Raw genomic sequence first — 18,844 nt, 5'->3', positions numbered from 1 at the left:
TGTGTCATTTGTAGCACTCGAGTCGTGAAGAATAATTTGTTTACTCCGTTGGACGTCTAGGGCCGACAAAAATCGAATATGTTGTACTATTCTGATTTTACCAAACATGCACTTCCAGGAGGAATGTTTTTGCTGAACAAACCGGCTTCCTCATGTAATGCTTATCGAGAAAGGCTCAGACGAGCACCAGAATACTGCACTCCTATTGGTCAAAGCAAAACAAACCCAACTGCTATTTGTCCATTTTTGACTACGTTTGCGTATACGGAAGTGCTGTTAAGTGTCTGGGTCTGATGGTGTCAAAATGATTGGGGATTTCTTGATTTTTGGGTAATATTTGCGATCTTTTATGTAATGTTTTGGTGAAGATTAGATGACGAGCTTGTTACCTCAATGAAAAAGATCCCTCTTTAACAACCTAGCCTATGATTACGTTAGCCATATCTTTTTGCTAACCAGCTATTGAACATGTTAGCCACATTCTATCTAGGCTAGCGAATATTCATGTCATCTTTTGGGTTGTCCACAACATAGGGAGTGTGATATTATTGGACTGTGTGAAATATACTTATACATATTTCTGACTATGTATTCATTTGAAGGACCCTGCTCATGAACGCTGGTGCTGTGTTAAACTTTAAGCTGTGAGTAGCCTGGTGTTTTATTATTTTATCTAGCTGGCTTTAAATTATCAGGTTGGAAATAAAACAGTTTGGCTTTCGTTGCTTCTTGCAGGAAGAGAAAGGACACGGGCAGTCACGGATTTGGAGATGAGCCTAGAAGACCAACGACAGGTGTGGTATGATTGTTTAATGGGATTGTATGTAACATGTTGTACCTTCTCTAAATTGTACAATCTCTAGGTGACAACATCAGGGAGTTCCTACTCAGTCTACGATACTTTCGGATCTTCATTGCATCATGGAATATCTTTATGATGTTTTGCATGATTGTGTAAGTATCTGTTATTGACATCGGATTTTTATTTAATAATGGCGAGATTTTGCAATTCTTTGAGATAATGGGTTAAATGTTTCACTATTTTCAATGCTCATGTTGGTGTGCCTACCAAGTTATATAGCTGAAGTATGCTGTTTTTAAACTAACGATTCCTGAAACATTTTTCAGATTATTTGGATCATGATCACCTTTACTGACGAGGCTTTCACAAAAGAGAGATGACACATCTAAATTACAGATCTATTGTGGGGATTGGATATATTACACTGTTCTGTGCATTTTCCTGCTTCATTATTCCCTTGCCTGTTTTTTTGTAATATATCACAGTGCACACAAATATATTTGTGGAATTTGTATGTGTAGTCATTTCCTGGACTTCTTATTTGTTACAACTCTGAATAGTCATTAATGCTAACAAAAGGAATGTTAAGTTCCTTTTTGGCTTATTCACAGTCATATCCAAGTTCATTAATTTTTATTTTGTCTTCATGTTCTGAACATAGTAGGATAATAACAATAATGACCTTCTCATATTGTTTTAGCCTTTTCCATGCAAAGGCTTAAGCAGTCAGACTTCATTGTATAGCCTAAATGCACCAAAGGATACTGTTTCGTTATCCATGGTCCAGTTTTGTATAATAAACTTACTCTGAAATCTATATTCACTTATGTCTTCATGTCAGCTTTCATTAAATGCCAAACCATTTTTTTGTATAAAATGTTCTGACAGAATTATGATAGTACGGTACTACTACCAATACATACTACGCTACACGTGGACCATACATTTGTATTTCTCATCTAGTCATTGTATATCTTAAATAAATAAAAGTACTACCATGAGCTCCAGCTCATAGTACTGTGTTCATTGTGCTTTCAATGCAGTTATGATGCGTGATGCTTTTAGTAAATGCTTCTCTTACTCCTCACTAAGGTGACCAATAAAGCGTTATTTGATTGTTCTATAGCAGTTTAATCTTCCTTACAGGTGGGGGTGACGGAAGGAAACCTGGGCAAGTATTTAGTTATGGAAACTGTCCCGTTTCCCAAAATGCTTTGAGAGACCGATTCAAAAGAACGTATAGAAAATTGGTTGCCAGGTTTAGCACAAGATAAAATAATGTGAAAGACATTAATAGATAAATCAAACCGTAATAACGCGCAAACCCCAACTTTCTCCGAGTCTGAACAAAAAAATTTAATGTGAAAATGCCAAACATAAAACATGATCGAATCATGGGTAGCTTTATCTGATTTATTCTAATAATCAGTTAAATGTAGCATCGCCTTGTCTGTTTACCAACAGCGCTACATGATAAGTATATCTCCGACATAAAGTAATTTATGTAAAAATGTAGATGTATACATATTTTAACGTTTTGAACTGACCATGTCGGTAATGCTACCAATAAATGTATGGTACGGCCGGGGGTTTCAGACATTGTTCGCGGGATACTATACACAGAACCTGGCAACCTTGAGTGTGAGGGAGATACCGATGGTTGAGAAAGGCCAGACCGCAGGCTACTGCCGAGAAGGTAGCCGAACGCATGAGCGTTTGGAGAATCTGTTTCTCTTTATATCTTTATCACGCTGAACTTAACAACCGCATGAACTAACAACTATGCGCCATGTAAACATGGGGCTTGATTTACGAGCGCATTACCTGTCCATAGGCCTGTAAGTAAGTGTCGACGGTCAACCACCCGTCTCTGTCTTTAGAATCTCCTGTCTACTGATCCGCGCCACTGCCAGGCAATGACAGCGGCTACGGCAACTCCGCAGCAAATGAGAGACCGGCTGCTGCAGGCCATCGATGGCCAAAGCAATGTGAGTAGTGAGTAGTTGTGTGAGTCGTGTATGTTGCTGTCTAGCTATGTCTTTTCTCTCACTCCCCACCATAATGTTTCTCGCAACGAGGTGTTGACTCAAAGTTAGCGGTGCTACTAGCAAGCACTATAACTCGCTGAGGTGAGCTAGCTAAGTTAGCTAGCTAGCTAGGATAGCTGTAGCTAGTGCTAAGAATGCTCTAGCTAACTAAATAATATTACTGGCTTGCAAGGTAAACACCTAGCAGGAATAGTTTCTTGACAATCTAATGATCTTTTAAGTTTATAAATGACTAACATTTGCTGTATATCAACGTTATTCTGGCTATTTAGCAGCAGCAGTAGTGTACTTTCTAACGGACTGTGAGCTTGAAAGCATGTAAGCTAAATGATGGCTAGCTATCGTTATAGCTAACGTTAGCTGCCGTGTCGCCATGGTCCTTGTTAGCTAACGTTAATGATTAGCTAATGTTAGCAGGCTAGTTGGTGCCACCTGCAAGGACCTGCCCGTCAACGACACTCCTCAGCACACCAAACACATTTTGTGTAAATTTAATCTGACGGAAAGCTCCTAAACGTATACATATATACAAAATAAGGCAAGTGACTTCTGCTAATAAAGCTGTCAATTGCTTTCGATGCTTAGCTAACTTGTTGGTTACATTCCCATCTGGCTTGTTAGTGTAGTGTAACTGTTTACCCTTCCCCCAATATACTTTGGTATAGACGCGCTACCATGTCTTAGCTATATTCAACCCAGCTAGCTAGCCAGCAAGCATTAAAAGAATAGAACAGAAATCAAAGCTGTATGAGTCATGCCCATTGTGGACATCCAGCTGTTTCATCAAAATGTCGATCTGACACTCCTGTCTCTTGATATATGTTTGACCTGTAAGCTAAGATGGACATTTTAACGAAACACATATCTTGCTTGATTTAGGGATAGGACAAATGTGAGAGCCCAATTGACCAAATGCATTTTGTGCAACTGAACAACTGCACAAGTCCTGACACCAGATTTTCTCCGTTCTATCCGATACATGTTAGTAAAAGGCCTAGATCTTGCTAAATTAGAAAGAGGCATTGTGACATGATGTATTTCACAATGTTGGACTATAATTTCAGGCCTAAGACTAATTATTGAAAATGGTATGAATGTGAAATTTGCATGCGCTGTCATATCGAGTCTGAAACTACAATCGGTTGGCAAACCCAGTATGTGACAGCTGCACATCTGAAAGTTCATTCAAATTCGGCATGAACTCTTAACATCCAAAGTTCTTGAATGGGGGGGGGGGGGGGGGGGAGGCTTGTAAAGCAATTGAAGTAATGCATAATTTTAACATGAGTCCTTGTGTACTTTCCAGCAGATCTGCAACATGGTGGCCGTCATGGAAGTCATCTCCTATTTGGAGAAATATCCCATTACCAAAGAAACACTGGAGGTAGGGCTGCAGTATGTTTGCTTTGTAAACTGATCGTTTGTTAAATGTTGGGAGATTCAAAACCTTCTTTTGAAATTGTTTCCAGGAAACCCGTCTAGGCAAACTAATCAATGACGTAAGGAAAAAGACGAAGGATGAGGACCTCGCCAAGCGGGCCAAGAAGCTTCTGCGCAACTGGCAAAAGTTAATTGAGCCGGGGCAGAGCGAGGTGTCATCTAAAGGGCACTCAAACATGCCAGGCTCTGCCAATGGTGGCACTTACCCCTGCCGAACAGACATCTCCCCTCCAGCTGCCACTCCACCATCAGGTAAAACGGTCCCAGAGCTCAAGAACAGAAATGACTTCAACAACTGTTACTCCCCCAAAACTGAGAAGTCAGCTAACCGAAAACGGAAAGGGGAGCAGAGGGACGGACAGCACTTGCCAGTGAAAATTCCAAAAACAACTGCCAATGACAAAGTGCACAACTCCTCTAGACCAACCAATGGAATCATAGGTGGGCCAGAGGCTTTTACGGACATGTTTGATGTTCCGTCGGACAAAGATATTGTCGCTGAGCATCTTGAGAGCGAAAGACTAAACAAAATCCCTGTCAATGCTGTCAAACCTCACCCCAGTTCACAAGGACTCGGCAAACCTCCTAGCACTTCCGCCTTGCTGAAAGCAGCAGTGTTGCAGCAGCAGGCCAGATTGGAGCAGGCTGCCTCGGGAGGAGGGCATTGCCAACCCAAGAGTCCTCGTTCCTCCTCGCATAGTCCTCGAACTTCCAAGCAAGAGTTGGTTGCAAGGCAACCTGCACTCTCTGCGCCCAAAGTATCAACTCTTTCAAGTCCCACTCAGAGCACCACGTTTTCTGGGATGGGGTCCTCTCCTTTGCCTTCTCCACAGCCTTTAACCCAGTGTGTCCAGGTATCACACCCGGATAGGCCTCCCATTGCCGAGTCCTCCTTTCACTGGGAAGGACTGGCAGACTCAGACCCACACCTTCAGCACAGCAATCGCATATCTGTCTCTCCTGGAGAGACTCTGCACAACTCCAAATCCTTGTCACTTAGCAAAGGGGTTAAGATTGAAGATGATGATTCTGTGAGCATCACAGGGAAGAAAAAAAGAAATAAATATAGGCCTAGAGACTACACTGTAAACTTAGACGGGCAGCCCACGGAAGAGAGCACAAAACCAGTCAGGTTAAAAGACCGAAGACTTACATTTGACCCTGTAACTGGGCAGATCAAACCATTATCCCATAAAGAGTCTTACCAGGAGTCAGAGGTCACACCAGCGCCTGTTCCTCTAGAGCCTCACAGGACCGAACCACCTAAGCCGAGCCCCTGTACACAGAATCTCCCTGTACCCCCTAGTCCCTTCCAACAGACTAACTGGAAAGAGTTGTCGAGGAACGAAATTATCCAGTCCTACCTTAACCGACAAAGCAATGTGCTTACGTCTTCCGGGGCTCAAACTCCTGGGGCACACTTTTTCATGACGGAGTACTTAAAACAAGAGGAAGATCATGTCAAAGAGGCCAGGAAAAAGCATACGTTGGCACCGACTATCCCAGATGCACAGTTACCTGGAGTCGACAGAGAGGTTACAAGTGAAGACCTTGTCAGAATACACAAAGAGCACTGGCCTGGGGTTAATGGATGCTATGACACTAAGGACAAGTGGTATAATTGGACAGAGTGCATATCCTTAGACCCACATGGGGATGAGAGCAAGTTGAACATACTACCATACATCTGTCTGGACTGAGAGTTCCTTTCTAAAGAGCGGGAGCTAAGTGGCCTCCATGAGTACCTCAACGAGAGAGAAAGGTTAAGACTATGCAAAGGCAAGTTTTCAGGTAGAGAGCCAGATGTGGTCACTCCTTTGCTGCTTTCCTTTGTTGATGTTAGAGAGGCTTCGGGAAGTAGGCCACCAGTAAAGGTAGTGACGGATCAGTGTTGGGTGGGAGGCAGCTCGGCTGTGGGAATCACAGTTCCCTCATTTCCTTTCGTGTGACATGGGTTAGGCTATGCATTATCTGCCAATGTTTAAAGGTGCCTAGTAACTTGAAGTAAGCAATGTGTTTGGCGGGTACAGTACAATCTGGCAAGTGAAACAGAACAGTGTGGTTACCATGTATGAACTTATTTATCTTGACTTTTTCTTCTTCACTTTGTTTGTTACATACATGTGCAGAAATGTCATTGAGAAAGAGACCCATTTACTTAGCTCTGCTTGTCGGAAATGGTTAACCTGTGTTCTGCACAAACGTTTTGATTTCTTCCTGCAGTATTATCATTCCATACTGCCATACTGTTTTCTTGCCCCGGGGCCTGAACACCACATTAAAACATCCTGCAAAATTACTTATGGAAATGTGATCTAGAAGCAGCATTTTCCTTTTCTTTGCCTTTTCCCACTCATGTTTTTAGTTTGTAAAATATGAATTGAAAGGCAACACAGATAATGCTATACAACATTGCAACTTTGTACTGTGAGGAAAACTGAAAATAAATTGTTTATATGCTGGAAATATACTTGTTACCATTCCTTTAGATATTGTTTGCCTTATGGAAACCATATGTTTTCCCTAAAACAGAGCCTTAGTGAATGTACAGAAATTAGCCTTTCATATTCTGTTGAATACAGATGAGAAAATATTTGCTACTTAGTCCTTCAATTGGACATGTTGGTATGTGTTAATAAAAAAAAAAATGCAGAAATTGTGAGTGTCTTCAGTGCACTTCATATGTATTTTGGTTATCACTCATCTATCTCAATGTTCTATCCATGTTTGTCCACTGTATAGTACTTTTATATTGAAAGAAAATGTTTAACGTTTCTCAGTAGCCTTATGTATGCATGTAGGCTGTCAATCATAACATGCAGGTGAGAAACTCTCCTTCCATGAGAAACCAGTCAACAAAAGGAGATCTATAAGGAGGCTTAACCCTTTCTGAAACTAATAAAACAGAAATTCCCCCCCAAAAAGCATGATGGCGTCAGACAAAATTGTGTACGTAACAGACTAACTACCCGCATGGCCATCCGCACATGAAAAGGCAAACTCAACTGCATCAAATACTATTGATTATCTGTAAATCATAGACGCGTGATACAGGCCACAAATATGTTTTCAGTCTAACCAGACTTCTGTTTACTGGGCTGGTACATATCTAATCGGCAAGTGACGCAACTATCCAATCTAATCGACGTAGCCTACGTTGCTCCACGTCTCAGTCCTGGCCTCACTGCCACACAGCCGGTGACTCCAAACTGGAAGATGGCTGCGGTGGAGCGTCCCCCAGTCAAAGAAGGGGTTCGGATTGCTATGCTATGCGTTTGTTGGTACACAGTTAGTTCAGGTGGCAATGTTGTGAACAAAATCATTTTGAATGGATTCCCGTATCCTGTTACTGTCTCGCTCTTTCATATCTTTTCAATCGTCGTCTTTCTTCCACCGTTGTTGCGGGCATGGGGAGTACCTAAAACAGAAGTACCTCACAGATACTACCGATGGTACATTCTCCCATTAGCTTTTGGGAAATACTTTGCATCAGTATCAGCACACTTCAGTATATGGAAGGTACCTGTTTCATATGCACATACTGGTAAGTAGCAGAAGTACATCTGATTCTAATCTTAGGCCGCCTGAAGCTTGGTTAGCTAGCAGCAGTCCGACTCAATACTAGCTGTACTAGCTAGCTGTGTCAAACCGTCTGTACTGCTCTGTTGTGCTTTGAAACGAGTGTGCGCCAGCTGGATTGCTAGCCAGCGACGACCTCAATTGCTTTCATGTGCTTGGCATTTGAAGGCATGTTTGAGGAATTGCTAATTACTTTGGGCAGGTCGGTTTATTTCATTAAACATGCTACCAAGATCTAGCTGCTAGCGTCTGCTAGCTAACTAGCCAGGTTGGATAGCTAACCAACCTGTTCGGGGGAGGGGCCCAAGCATCTGTATCATGCAGTGTAACACCTTGTTTCATCTCTCGAGACTCGTGGACTAAAGATCATTTTAGCGCTGGCAACAGACGAATCCTGACATTACCTGTCTAGTCTTGTTGAAAGTGACAGGAGTTTCTATTTAGTATTTATTTGTTTGATATTTTACCCTCAGCAACCAACCTGACTCACTGCAGTATATTTGCTCGCATTATCGGTTTTACCTATATAATGGCGACTATGTAAATATCAAATGCAAACTTTGTGACGTGTCACATGAGCTTTCATGCCCTTCTGGCGTAATTTTCATATCTGAAGCTATGTAAACAAACACAACGGTATTCCTACCGTCGTAGAGATCATCTCTCTAACCCTCATCATATCCTCACCTTGGGTCACAAAAAGTATCAGTTCATTCATCAATCTGACACTTTCTGTTGTTTCTGTCCTTTCCTGCAGTCAAAGCCACGATGCCAATATGGGTTGTGTTGTTATCAAGAATTATCATGAAGGAGAAGCAGACAACAAAAGTAAGTAACACCCAGAATGCATTGTGCACTTGTTGGTGTATGTGACTCACCTGGAATGCTTTGCCCCATCTGTGGTGATGTGGCACGGTGTCGGTGTGGGCAGGTCATATTACCACTCTTCATGAGCTTTGTAGAGAGTAATGTCCTGCCTCCTTGGCAGAATTGGGTAATCTGGTCAGTTCTACTTCCTGTTAAAACTGCTGCTTAATTATTAACAGTGAAACTTAGTTTGAGTTTGCTGGATGGGCAACTTCCTACATAGGAGGAACACTTTTATCCTATGTGCTATTATAGGACTAAAAGAGAAAGGTTAGATCCCTGTGTCCTCATTTCAAACATAATTACATGTAGCCAAACTGTGCTAAATGATGAAATCTAGAAACTAAAGTGTCTAAAAGAAATAGTTTCACATAAGTACGGTGGAGTTTTAGGTTTACAGATATTAGGACTACAGATTGCAGGACAGAATAAACTGCCTTTCTACCTATCCAAGGCTGATCCTGACCTGCTTTCCTTTGTGGCGACTCCTATTGCAGGTGTATGTATCTCTCATTCCTATCATTGGAGGAGTACTGCTGGCCACCGTCACCGAACTATCCTTTGATATGTTGGGGTTGATTAGTGCCCTGGCGGCCACTCTGTGCTTCTCTCTGCAGAATATCTTCTCCAAGAAGGTAAGCCTGGCTTCATTGTCTGTGCAAACTTTCATGGCGAATAAATCCCTTTCTGATTCTGATTGCATCATAGTCAGAGATGTTGACTCAAGATGAGGGGATCTTACATTGGTTTTTGTATGGTAGAATGTAGGCTGTGTATGCTGTCTGGTGGTGTGACTTTCAAAACCTCAATAGACTCAAATTACTGGCTGTATCTTGGAATCACATTAGTCACGCTTTCGCTTTAGAAAAGGTATTTTATGACTTCCTAGTTTTCTGTCCCAACTAATTGGATGCCTGGTGTTGCGGCGAGCACAGGACATATTTGTTTTCGGCAGTGACATGAGGAGTCACCGTGTATTGCTTTTCAGGTGTTGCGGGATACAAGGATACACCACCTGAGGCTCCTTAACATACTGGGCTTCAATGCAGTCATATTCATGCTTCCTACATGGGTTCTGGTGGACCTCTCATCTTTCCTGGTGGACGGGGATTTGGTAAGTAGACTGCATGTGACATAACATGGGTTCTGATGGAAGGAAGGAAGGCGGGAGAGGATAGAAAGTAAAGAAATTAAATTTTGCCTTAGTTAGAACTAGGCCCTTATGATCCTTGGTTTTCCGGTGTACTAATTAAAGCTCCAGTTGCATATCAATGTGGATAAAAGGTTGCCAGTTTGATTCCCAGCCGTGTAAAATGACGTTTTGTCCTTGGGCAAGGCACTTCACCCTACTTGCCTCGGGGGAATGTCCCTGTACTTACTGTAAGTCGCTCTGGATAAGAGAGTCTGCTAAATTACTAAATGTAAATGTGTTTCCTCTAGATGGACATGTCAAACTGGACCGGGACATTCCTCCTCCTACTGGTCAGCGGCTTCTGTAATTTCGCACAGAACGTGATCGCCTTCAGCATTCTCAACCTGGTCAGCCCCCTGAGTTACGCCGTGGCCAATGCCACCAAGAGGATCATGGTCATCAGCATATCACTTCTGATGCTGAGGAACCCCGTATCCTCCACCAACATCATGGGCATGATGACGGCCATTGTGGGGGTCTTCCTCTACAACAAGGTGAGTGCCTCTGAAGTGAGTGCCCTCTACCTGATACTTTTATTCACATCCGAATCAAAACATTTATTCTTATACCCACCCCCATACACAAGTTTGTAGATTCTTTATATTATTCTATATCTTGCATTTCTCGTCTCTCATATTCTTAGGTGTTTGTTTATTCTGTATACATTTTCGTGCCTCTAAAGATGTCTCTCGTCTGTTCTGTCTACAGGCGAAATATGACTCGAACCAGGAAGCCAAGAAAAAGCTTCTGCCTGTCTCCAAGCAGGATATGATGTCATTTGATAACTTGGGACTGGATAAGACTCAGCCCAACGGGTCAGTGCCTTTCTCCCAGGGTTCAGAGCTGCAGCACGGCCGCAGCAATGTACTTGACCACTTCCAGTACAGCCGACAGGCCTATACGATGAACTATGGTAATAACAACCACCAGTATGTAGTGTAGGTTGTGTTGTCCTCTCCGCCCTCCATGGACATTGTGTGTTGCGTTGTCCTGGAAACCTTCTACAAACCGTCGTCAGAGAAAAGTAGTGCATTTTCTTTTCCCCTGTTTTTTTTGTTTGCAATTGTTTAGTTTTTTTCTCTTTTTCAGATCACAAAGTTATCTAGTAATGAATTCATTTTAGGAGGTTTAGAAATACTTGACAGGTTTTGTTTATGGAGTGAAGCATTACTTTTGTCTTTGTTTTTGTCTGTTTGCAAAGGAAGGGATGTTCTTCTTGTTATAACTGTGAGAACTCTTAAATGTGGGAATGATTGTGTTTATACCCACAATGACAGTTTCTGAACGAATATGTTGTGCTTAACATATACTGTGTATCAAAGACGCTGAATATCCATGTGCATACTGTTTTGTGAATCCGTCTTGACCTCAATTGCCCCAACCATGACCCAAGAATCTCAATGCTGCTGAAATGTCAGTACCCCTGCATTTCTGTCCAAATATGAATTAACTTTCTTGGTAGGATGTTTGCTGGTGTACTGCAATGTAGACCTATGTAATAGTAATGAGGATGTTATGGAAAGCACTTGTTCCACTAATTATATCAGTTTGCTAGAAAAGTACAAACGTAGATGGGTAAAATGTTTTTACCTAACAGATGTTCTCTGAGTACTTCTTGCGCATTGATTTGATAACCATGTTCTGTCCCTTTTTATTTTTAGTTACATTGCTGGACTGCAGAATAGTGTGGGATAGGCCCTCCTAGGTCAAATAATTGCTACAGGAATTCCCAGCTCTTATATAATGCCAGCTTTGCCCTGGAGATGCCACACATGTTCTCACTGTTGTCTATGATTCTATAAAGTCAGAGCATAAAAGTATGTAGCTATTTATAGATGCGTCATAATCCTAAGTAAGTTAATGCATGTGATTCATTTTTCGTGCCAATCTTCAGTGGACATCAAATGGCCTCATAGGCTTAACCCTGACAAGATTGCTTATTTTATCTCTATAAGATTTCCCCATTCTGTTGTCATTGTCACAGTCTAAATTATTTGTTGGGTCTGTTTATTTGAATGTGTTGTGAAATATATTTGTGCAATTTGATCGATCATAGTTTAATTTATGTTGCTCCCACCAGAAGGAGAAGGCCTAATTGTATGTATTGCAATACACATTTGACAACTTTTGTTTGGGCTTCAACAAACTTGTCTGGGAACAAAATTTATATTTATGATGTTTAATTTGCACATAAACTGTTCACATCTTCCGTATTGTTCACCGTGTACTGCATAGTACATGTTTGTTTGCACAGACACTGATCTCTTCAAACATTTGTGCCAGGGTATGCTATTGAGGAAAAATAGTTTTTCCTGTACAAAGACTAAAACAAGATTAAAGATGAAATAAATGTGTCAAGGTGAATTATCCATTGAGATCTGCAGTCTTAATCTAACCGGTAAAATGGTCTGAAGTTTCGGAAACCATATCAGTTTGCGGCCTGTCAAGACACTGCTGTCATTCTGGGGAGGCAATTGGTCTAGTTGTCCTTTGTCCTTTCGGGCATTTAAGTTGGTTTTGTTTGTTTTTTTAACACTTTTTTTTGTACTTTAATTATGAAAATGTATTTTTTCTGAGCGTTTTGAAATATCAGTCATTTAGAAATGCACATCTTCTAAGCCTATACACCTCTTGAGTTAAATAACTAGATTTTGCATTGGTATTATTACTTGAAACTTGGTCAGATTCTTAATTGAAAACACTTAAACTAGGAATTCACTTTGTTACTCTTTTAATTGGGTGTGTTTAGATTTCACTGTTGTCTTGACTTGCCAAATGAAAAGAACTGATCTATCTGAATGAAATGCAGAACATTTAGGTTTTTGTTTGACTCATTTTTAGGATTCTTTTTTCATGCAGTAGCAAAGTGTTGAACACAATGTGCATTGTGTTTACGTTAACTTGTACAGTAACATTATTGTCATCTTGAGCTAAAGTTATCTTCAGCTATAGGTAAGAAATGTTGATTGGTTTTTTTGGGACTTGTCTAAGATGCCATTTACTGGAATGTACATTTGGAAGCCTGGTGGTTTGCTTTGTAAAAGTTGTATAAATTCAATTTTGTGTGTTAAAGGATCTTGAGAAACTGAATTTTTACTGAAACAATGTTTATAGATTTTTATTTATGTTGTCTAGGTACAGAACATTTACAAAGGTGCAGCTACATATGCACGGTCTCCGTCTGCTTTGGTTTAGTAAATACTATTTTTAAATGTCATAAAAAATAAATGCATTGTGAAAAATGACAGCTGACTTGTCTACTGTATAAAGTAAAGTGACAAAATGAGCCCTTTTTTCATTTAACAGTGCTCTGCCTTTTTAGAACAGCACGCATCCCTTCACTCAACCCCACACGTGAAATAAGAAACAGAACCAACATATGTTGTAACTGACATATTTAATGGAGTGTCACTGTTGAATAGATCGGTTTAAGGTAAATGTGTTGGAGTAGGTTTAGCTTTAGTGGCGTAGGTTACCATGACAGGAATCTGTGCACTGATGGTAGAGCTGCACATTGCCTCCAAGACGTGAGTGTACTTGTTAGTGTCACACGTTTTCTGGGTAAACGTAACTCCTCTGCGGGCTAGTTGAAACGGCTCCTTGGCGACTGTGACAAACCCTTTTACACAAGTTCCGAATCTTCCAAAAGAGAGTCCTTCTAAGGAGAATATATATCCAGGGGTCCAGAATGGCGTTCACAGAGGCAGCCCGAATAGCCGTCAAATCTGCCTGGAAATTATCTTGTAGTGTTATCTGGTTAACAAATACGCGTACCTAAAAGAAAACAAGAACCGACACTTATTTTCTCCCTTTCAGATAATAACCTTAAATTAATTGATAACCATTATAACTTACCACCAATGGCGCAGAGAAGCTTAAAACCACCACAGAGATCACCATGAGAACAATCATCATTTGAACCTCTGCGCCTGATGAGATTGCCTTCCATCGTTTTCGCGCACTTCCCCGTGTGACGGATTTTTGGATTGTCGTCCGACGCATGATTATCAGAGTCCCACAAACGGTAAAGTTTAAGACTATGATTATCAATATGAGAAGAAAACTCACACTTCCATATAAGAAAGAATATGTGGCAGGTAAAGGTTGTTGTGTCCTCCAGTCAATGAAGCACCATGTGTGGGACGATTGAGGAATGCTGTTCGCCATACCCATCATTGGAAGACAACAAAAAACGACATTTGCTATATAGATTAAAAACAGGAACTGGCGTGCAAAACATCGATCAACTCCCCATCTTTGATAAGTGTACGGGTGGCACATGGCTAAGTATCGCTCAGCAGACATTGTGCATGTAATACTTAGTCCAAGGACGCCAAAAAACAGTAAGAGAAATGCATGGAATTCACAGAGGTGCCTGTCTTCGAGTACCTTTGCATTAAGATAAGTAGCGATAGTGATTGGGCTAGCAAGACATGTCCCAAGCAGATCAGTTACAGCCAAACCGCATACTAGTGAGTAAAACGCAGACGATTTTTGCTCTTGTTTAGATCTGGAAAGGGCGACTATTGCTATAGTATTTCCAATTACGCCAACTGCAAACATGAGGACAGGCACAGCCATCGTTGCAACAGTCCCATCATCTGTACCGTGCGAGTTGTTCAGTGTGTCGTTCATGGTGTCCAGTAATCAATTATCAATTTTTTTCCTTTGGGTTATTTTATGTATTTATTCCGAAACAATTCATCTGCATCCATGGGAAATGTAGGCTATGAAAGTCGCCCCATCCTTCAAGATCGCACCCTTGTAATTTCTTGTTCAATACTGCAACTGGAACGGGTAAGCTCGCTCTTCGCACATGTAGTTTGGCTAGTTAACAGTCTTCTTAACTTCCAAGCAGTAGCTAATATCCGCACTGCACTGAGAGATAGTGCAGTGGGAAGGACTTCATTTCCTTTCCTTATCCCACAGTGTTGTCGTCACCAAGTTTACGCATAATCTGGCCCTTGGGAGGTCAGAATTTCCTAAGTATTGCCCCACATGATAATGCATTGCAATACATGCATGTTTATTTTATAATAACAGTTACTCATATTCACAAAAAAAGTGGCCATAGACATTCCAATTGCTAAACTTTACAAACAAGTAAACCAACCCCCTTTCAAATGATCAGTTGATCCTCAATCCTGCAACTCTTTGTTTGAGGGAATAGTTGAACCAATTTAATAGGGTATTTTAGCATGCTCCCAATCACACCTACGGTGTAAGTTTCCAACACAGTGTCTCCAAAACAAACTTCACAGCTTTGTGCTAAACAAAGATGGCTGTAAATGGCTGTTACTGGGGAGGTCAGCCGTGATGGAAGGAGAACACAAGATATTGGTGCACTGAGCTGTCTGACTCTCTTCCCAGCACATTCATTACTGGATGACAAATGTTTACATTCAGAACTGGTGTGGCACGATTCATGTCTCGTTCCATCCTTAAAAGACAAAGCACGATACCTCAGTGAGAGGTATGATATCAGAGCTGTGTGACAAGGAGAGCTTTTTTGTAAACAGAACGGATCGCCTGAATCCAGTATATATCAACAGTGCTCATAAGTGTTACTGCACTCTAACTGCAATATCTTCAAGACAACTCATTTATTCTTTTGAGGTTCATTCCCAATAAGTGTTTTTTTTGTTTCTTAGAAGGATTGCAACTTGATACTATATAATTGCAACAATGTAAGATCAAAGTTTTAAAAAAGTAAAAAAAAAATAACGTTTCAAGTTCAAAGTGACAACTTTTTTTCTTATCAACATGTTTTGTTGAGAAATGTGTATCAACAGTTAAAAATGGCTTTTAGTCAAAATCATGGAGTTGTAATTTTCAAATATGTAACTATTACATAGGCTGAAATAATACTTCTTTTGTCTCAGTTGTCTCACTGTGCAAATTGAATAAGAAGGGTTCCCACGAGTGCAAGTTAAAGTCCGGTGCTCATTATGCAGGCCCGTAGACACAGGAGGGGTTCGGGAAGTTCGAGTCCCGGGGGGAGGGGGGGATGGGACTGCAAAAAAGGCTAGACTTCCACTAGGCTAGCGAAGGGCCTGCTATGTCAAGTACTGCCTGCCATTTCAATGACCTGTAACATGAAGGATTCTGATGTCATAACTTCCAGGAAGTTACAGACCTGAGAATGACGTGTATAGTCAAGAAAAAGACTGTATGCAGCTGCGCTTCCATGTTAGAAGCACTACGGTCTCAAGTTCAGTTCACCAAACACTATGTGTTTTCAGGCTTAATTTGGTTCAGTTTCAGTAAGGAGATGCTTAAACTGTGTTTACTGAATTTCTCTATAGAGAAAACTCAGTTGATCATGACTCAGGATCATGCTCTGTCATTTGATCTGATTAGACTAAACTCTACACTGAGATGCACCATTTTTTTTATTAAAACAGACAGATAGCCTCGATACAGCTTTACAGAACAGGTATTGATCTGTTCCATTAGATTCAGTGCCTGTATATATTCTAATTTGGTGAGTTCAGATGTCAGCCTGAAGTCCTTTGTTCACAGTTTTGTCATTAGAGTAAGTGCACCTTGAATATCTGCATGGACTACGACCATATTTATAATGGCTTCTATAGATGACTTTGATGGCCTTGGATCGTTGTTGATTGGTTTGTTTGATGTGTTTTGTGTTTATGTTCTGTGCTGTACCCTAAATTTCCTCTCGGAGGACATGAACATGTCTTAGTCTTAAGTATGTCTAAGTATGATATCTCACTATATAAGGCAGTGTTTATTTTAACCTGCATACTATTTGGCAATTTGCCTCACATTGTGCAGGCTTCACAGTACACAAACATTACTGTTCTTTGACCACACAGTAATGAGTTGTAAAGCGATTCATTATCCTTCCTATAATGCTAAATTGAACTTTTCTACACTTTTGCGAAACTTAGTCATCACTATTGGAGAACATGGGAAGCACTTCACCCTGTTGGTCATTAGAATTGCTCACACTTTGGGTTCCAGCCAACGTATTTGTTCCTCAAACTCATCCTCTGATGAGTCATCATAGCTTTAATTTAATTGATCTCCACTGACAGAATGAGTAGAATGAGAGGTGACCCACCAAATCCTTTTCAAATACAAAAGACAACAGCATTAACATTTATAGGAAACTATAGGGTGGATTTGTTTTTTATCAGAAGTGGGCCTAGTCTCAACTACTAATCACAAACTAGTCCAGCTTCACAGTAAACCGGATATTACACTACTGTGCAATAAAGGAAATTGAAGTGTTAAATAATATCCTCAGGTCACATACTTCAGTTTTTGTACTTTTCATTCTAATTCTAATTCCCCAGTTATTTAGAAGATGATTTAAGAAAATACTCTGTGATATCTTTAATATGCAAGGCTTTGCTGAGAAACCATTGCACAACAACAGCCTTCCCGACAGGTTTATTACATTTACATTTATTCATTTAGCAGACGCTCTTATCCAGAGCGACTTACAGTAAGTACAGGGACATACCCCCCGAGGTAAGTAGGGTGAAGTGCCTTGCCCAAGGACACAACGTAATTTTGCACGACCGGGAATTGAACTGGCAACCTTCTGATTACTATCCCGCTTCCCTAACCGCTCAGCCACCTGACTCCCCACTTATAAAGATTTAAAAGAAGCCAGATTCTGTTTATGTTGTCATAGACACTAATTAAAGCAGAGTTCATGGGAGAACAGTAGTTCATGAGATGGATGATGTATTGTACAATCTATTAAACACTGTAGGGTGATACACATGTTAAGGATAGATTATGAAAATGTTAACGTGAACTTTCCTATGTTTTTCATTGCTCGTTGTAGGGACATGCTGTAGGCTATTACCATTTGATATAACACTGGATTGCATTCACTTACACCCATATTGGCAATGCCTCTACTGACTGCCTTTATGTTATTGCAAGTTTTCCTCACAATACCTTACCCACTATAGCAGTAATCCCCATTAAGATGGCAATACTGTCCTTAAATCTTTTTTGTGCAGTTCAATGCATTCCAGCAGAGGTTAATACATCGCCGATGAGGCATCTGCTTGACCTTTGGCTCCGACATGTTTCACACGACTCTGGAGGTTTGAGTCGAGCCAAGGAGTAGAGCTGACCGACATCCTGGCAGGTGAGATGCAACCATTTTCATTTCGTAAACATCCCGTTGTCTTTTTTTTCTGTTTACCCGTACGTTATCGGAGGGACTGATTTGACATGGACCATCATGTTTTGGCAGTGTTTTCCATTTAATCTCAAACTGGAGCTACTGTAGCTGATGCATGCAAAATCTCATGGAGGCCAATATAGACGTTCCCACCCTCCCTGCATATCTGTGTTCCTTCAGATTCATAAACAACAGTAACAGCTGCACATCATTATGGAGTCAGACCAAGATGCCACTAAGACGGCTGTGAGCTCTCCCAAGGACCTGTCAAGACGTGGCTCTCTTACAGCAAAAATCCTCAGGAATCTGAAAAGGAATCTTGTTTATTGTGTCGAGAAAAACAATCAAAATGGTTTTGTTTATAATTACATAATTCAAATGAAAGAATTGTGAGTGGTGGTGTGAATATGCATAGTAAAATAAAGTTGATGTGACAAGTAGTGATATAGTGACTTAGTGAAAAAATATTAAGTCATAAAAGGGTCAGGTTGGTTCTTTAGCATGCACAATACTGAAACTGCACTGAAAATAATATTTTTACAATGCAGAATTTGTTGATAGATTCGGTAGAATAACATGTTTTGTTATGCAGATATTTATAAATACATAAGTCTTCTCTCAGAAGCTAAGAGTTTCTGTTTAGAAGAAGTGGACTCTAAAGTTTCTGAATTAACATCCGCTCTGGTGTTTAAAAACACAGTTGTTTAGGTCAATGTACTGATCAAAACATAAATGTTGCATAATGTCAT

The 18,844-nt window shown here is 40.6% G+C and overlaps 4 protein-coding genes across 6 annotated transcripts; 3 read left to right on the top strand and 1 right to left on the bottom strand.

The window, feature by feature from the left end:
* The first annotated feature begins 240 nt into the window (after window positions 1–240).
* smim7 (small integral membrane protein 7) lies at window positions 241–1,619 on the top strand. Its single transcript, XM_067229906.1, has 5 exons — window positions 241–330; window positions 603–644; window positions 736–794; window positions 864–954; window positions 1,129–1,619. The coding sequence occupies exons 1-5, from the start codon at window positions 305–307 to the stop codon at window positions 1,142–1,144; spliced, it is 234 nt and encodes a 77-aa protein (XP_067086007.1). The 5' UTR covers window positions 241–304; the 3' UTR covers window positions 1,145–1,619.
* An 844-nt stretch (window positions 1,620–2,463) lies between these two features.
* On the top strand, window positions 2,464–6,937 carry LOC136936354 (mediator of RNA polymerase II transcription subunit 26-like). Of its 2 annotated transcripts, XM_067230155.1 has the most exons (4): window positions 2,464–2,498; window positions 2,683–2,790; window positions 4,157–4,234; window positions 4,320–6,937. In XM_067230155.1, exons 2-4 carry the CDS (start codon window positions 2,719–2,721, stop codon window positions 5,988–5,990), a joined length of 1,821 nt encoding a protein of 606 aa, XP_067086256.1. In that variant the 5' UTR covers window positions 2,464–2,498; window positions 2,683–2,718; the 3' UTR covers window positions 5,991–6,937. The 2 variants fall into 2 exon arrangements, with proteins under 2 accessions (XP_067086256.1, XP_067086257.1); XM_067230156.1 differs by having other exon boundaries at window positions 2,494–2,790; window positions 4,160–4,234.
* Window positions 6,938–7,498: 561 nt separating this feature from the next.
* slc35e1 (solute carrier family 35 member E1) lies at window positions 7,499–13,173 on the top strand. 2 transcript variants are annotated; one of them, XM_067230159.1, is made up of 6 exons: window positions 7,499–7,834; window positions 8,627–8,697; window positions 9,234–9,371; window positions 9,725–9,850; window positions 10,177–10,422; window positions 10,637–13,173. In XM_067230159.1, exons 1-6 carry the CDS (start codon window positions 7,507–7,509, stop codon window positions 10,868–10,870), a joined length of 1,143 nt encoding a protein of 380 aa, XP_067086260.1. In that variant the 5' UTR covers window positions 7,499–7,506; the 3' UTR covers window positions 10,871–13,173. The 2 variants fall into 2 exon arrangements, with proteins under 2 accessions (XP_067086260.1, XP_067086259.1); XM_067230158.1 differs by having other exon boundaries at window positions 10,177–10,437.
* A 151-nt stretch (window positions 13,174–13,324) lies between these two features.
* On the bottom strand, window positions 13,325–14,608 carry LOC136936248 (prostaglandin E2 receptor EP4 subtype-like). The gene is given in 3 exon segments (XM_067230012.1): window positions 13,325–13,477; window positions 13,479–13,702; window positions 13,784–14,608. Coding segments are annotated over 3 exon segments (1,125 nt in total). The 5' UTR covers window positions 14,564–14,608; the 3' UTR covers window positions 13,325–13,356.
* Window positions 14,609–18,844: the final 4,236 nt, after the last annotated feature.

This window comes from Osmerus mordax, chromosome 26 (genome assembly GCF_038355195.1).
Source record: "Osmerus mordax isolate fOsmMor3 chromosome 26, fOsmMor3.pri, whole genome shotgun sequence".
NCBI classification, from domain to species: domain Eukaryota; kingdom Metazoa; phylum Chordata; class Actinopteri; order Osmeriformes; family Osmeridae; genus Osmerus; species Osmerus mordax.
This window is presented reverse-complemented; position numbering and strand designations above follow the sequence as displayed.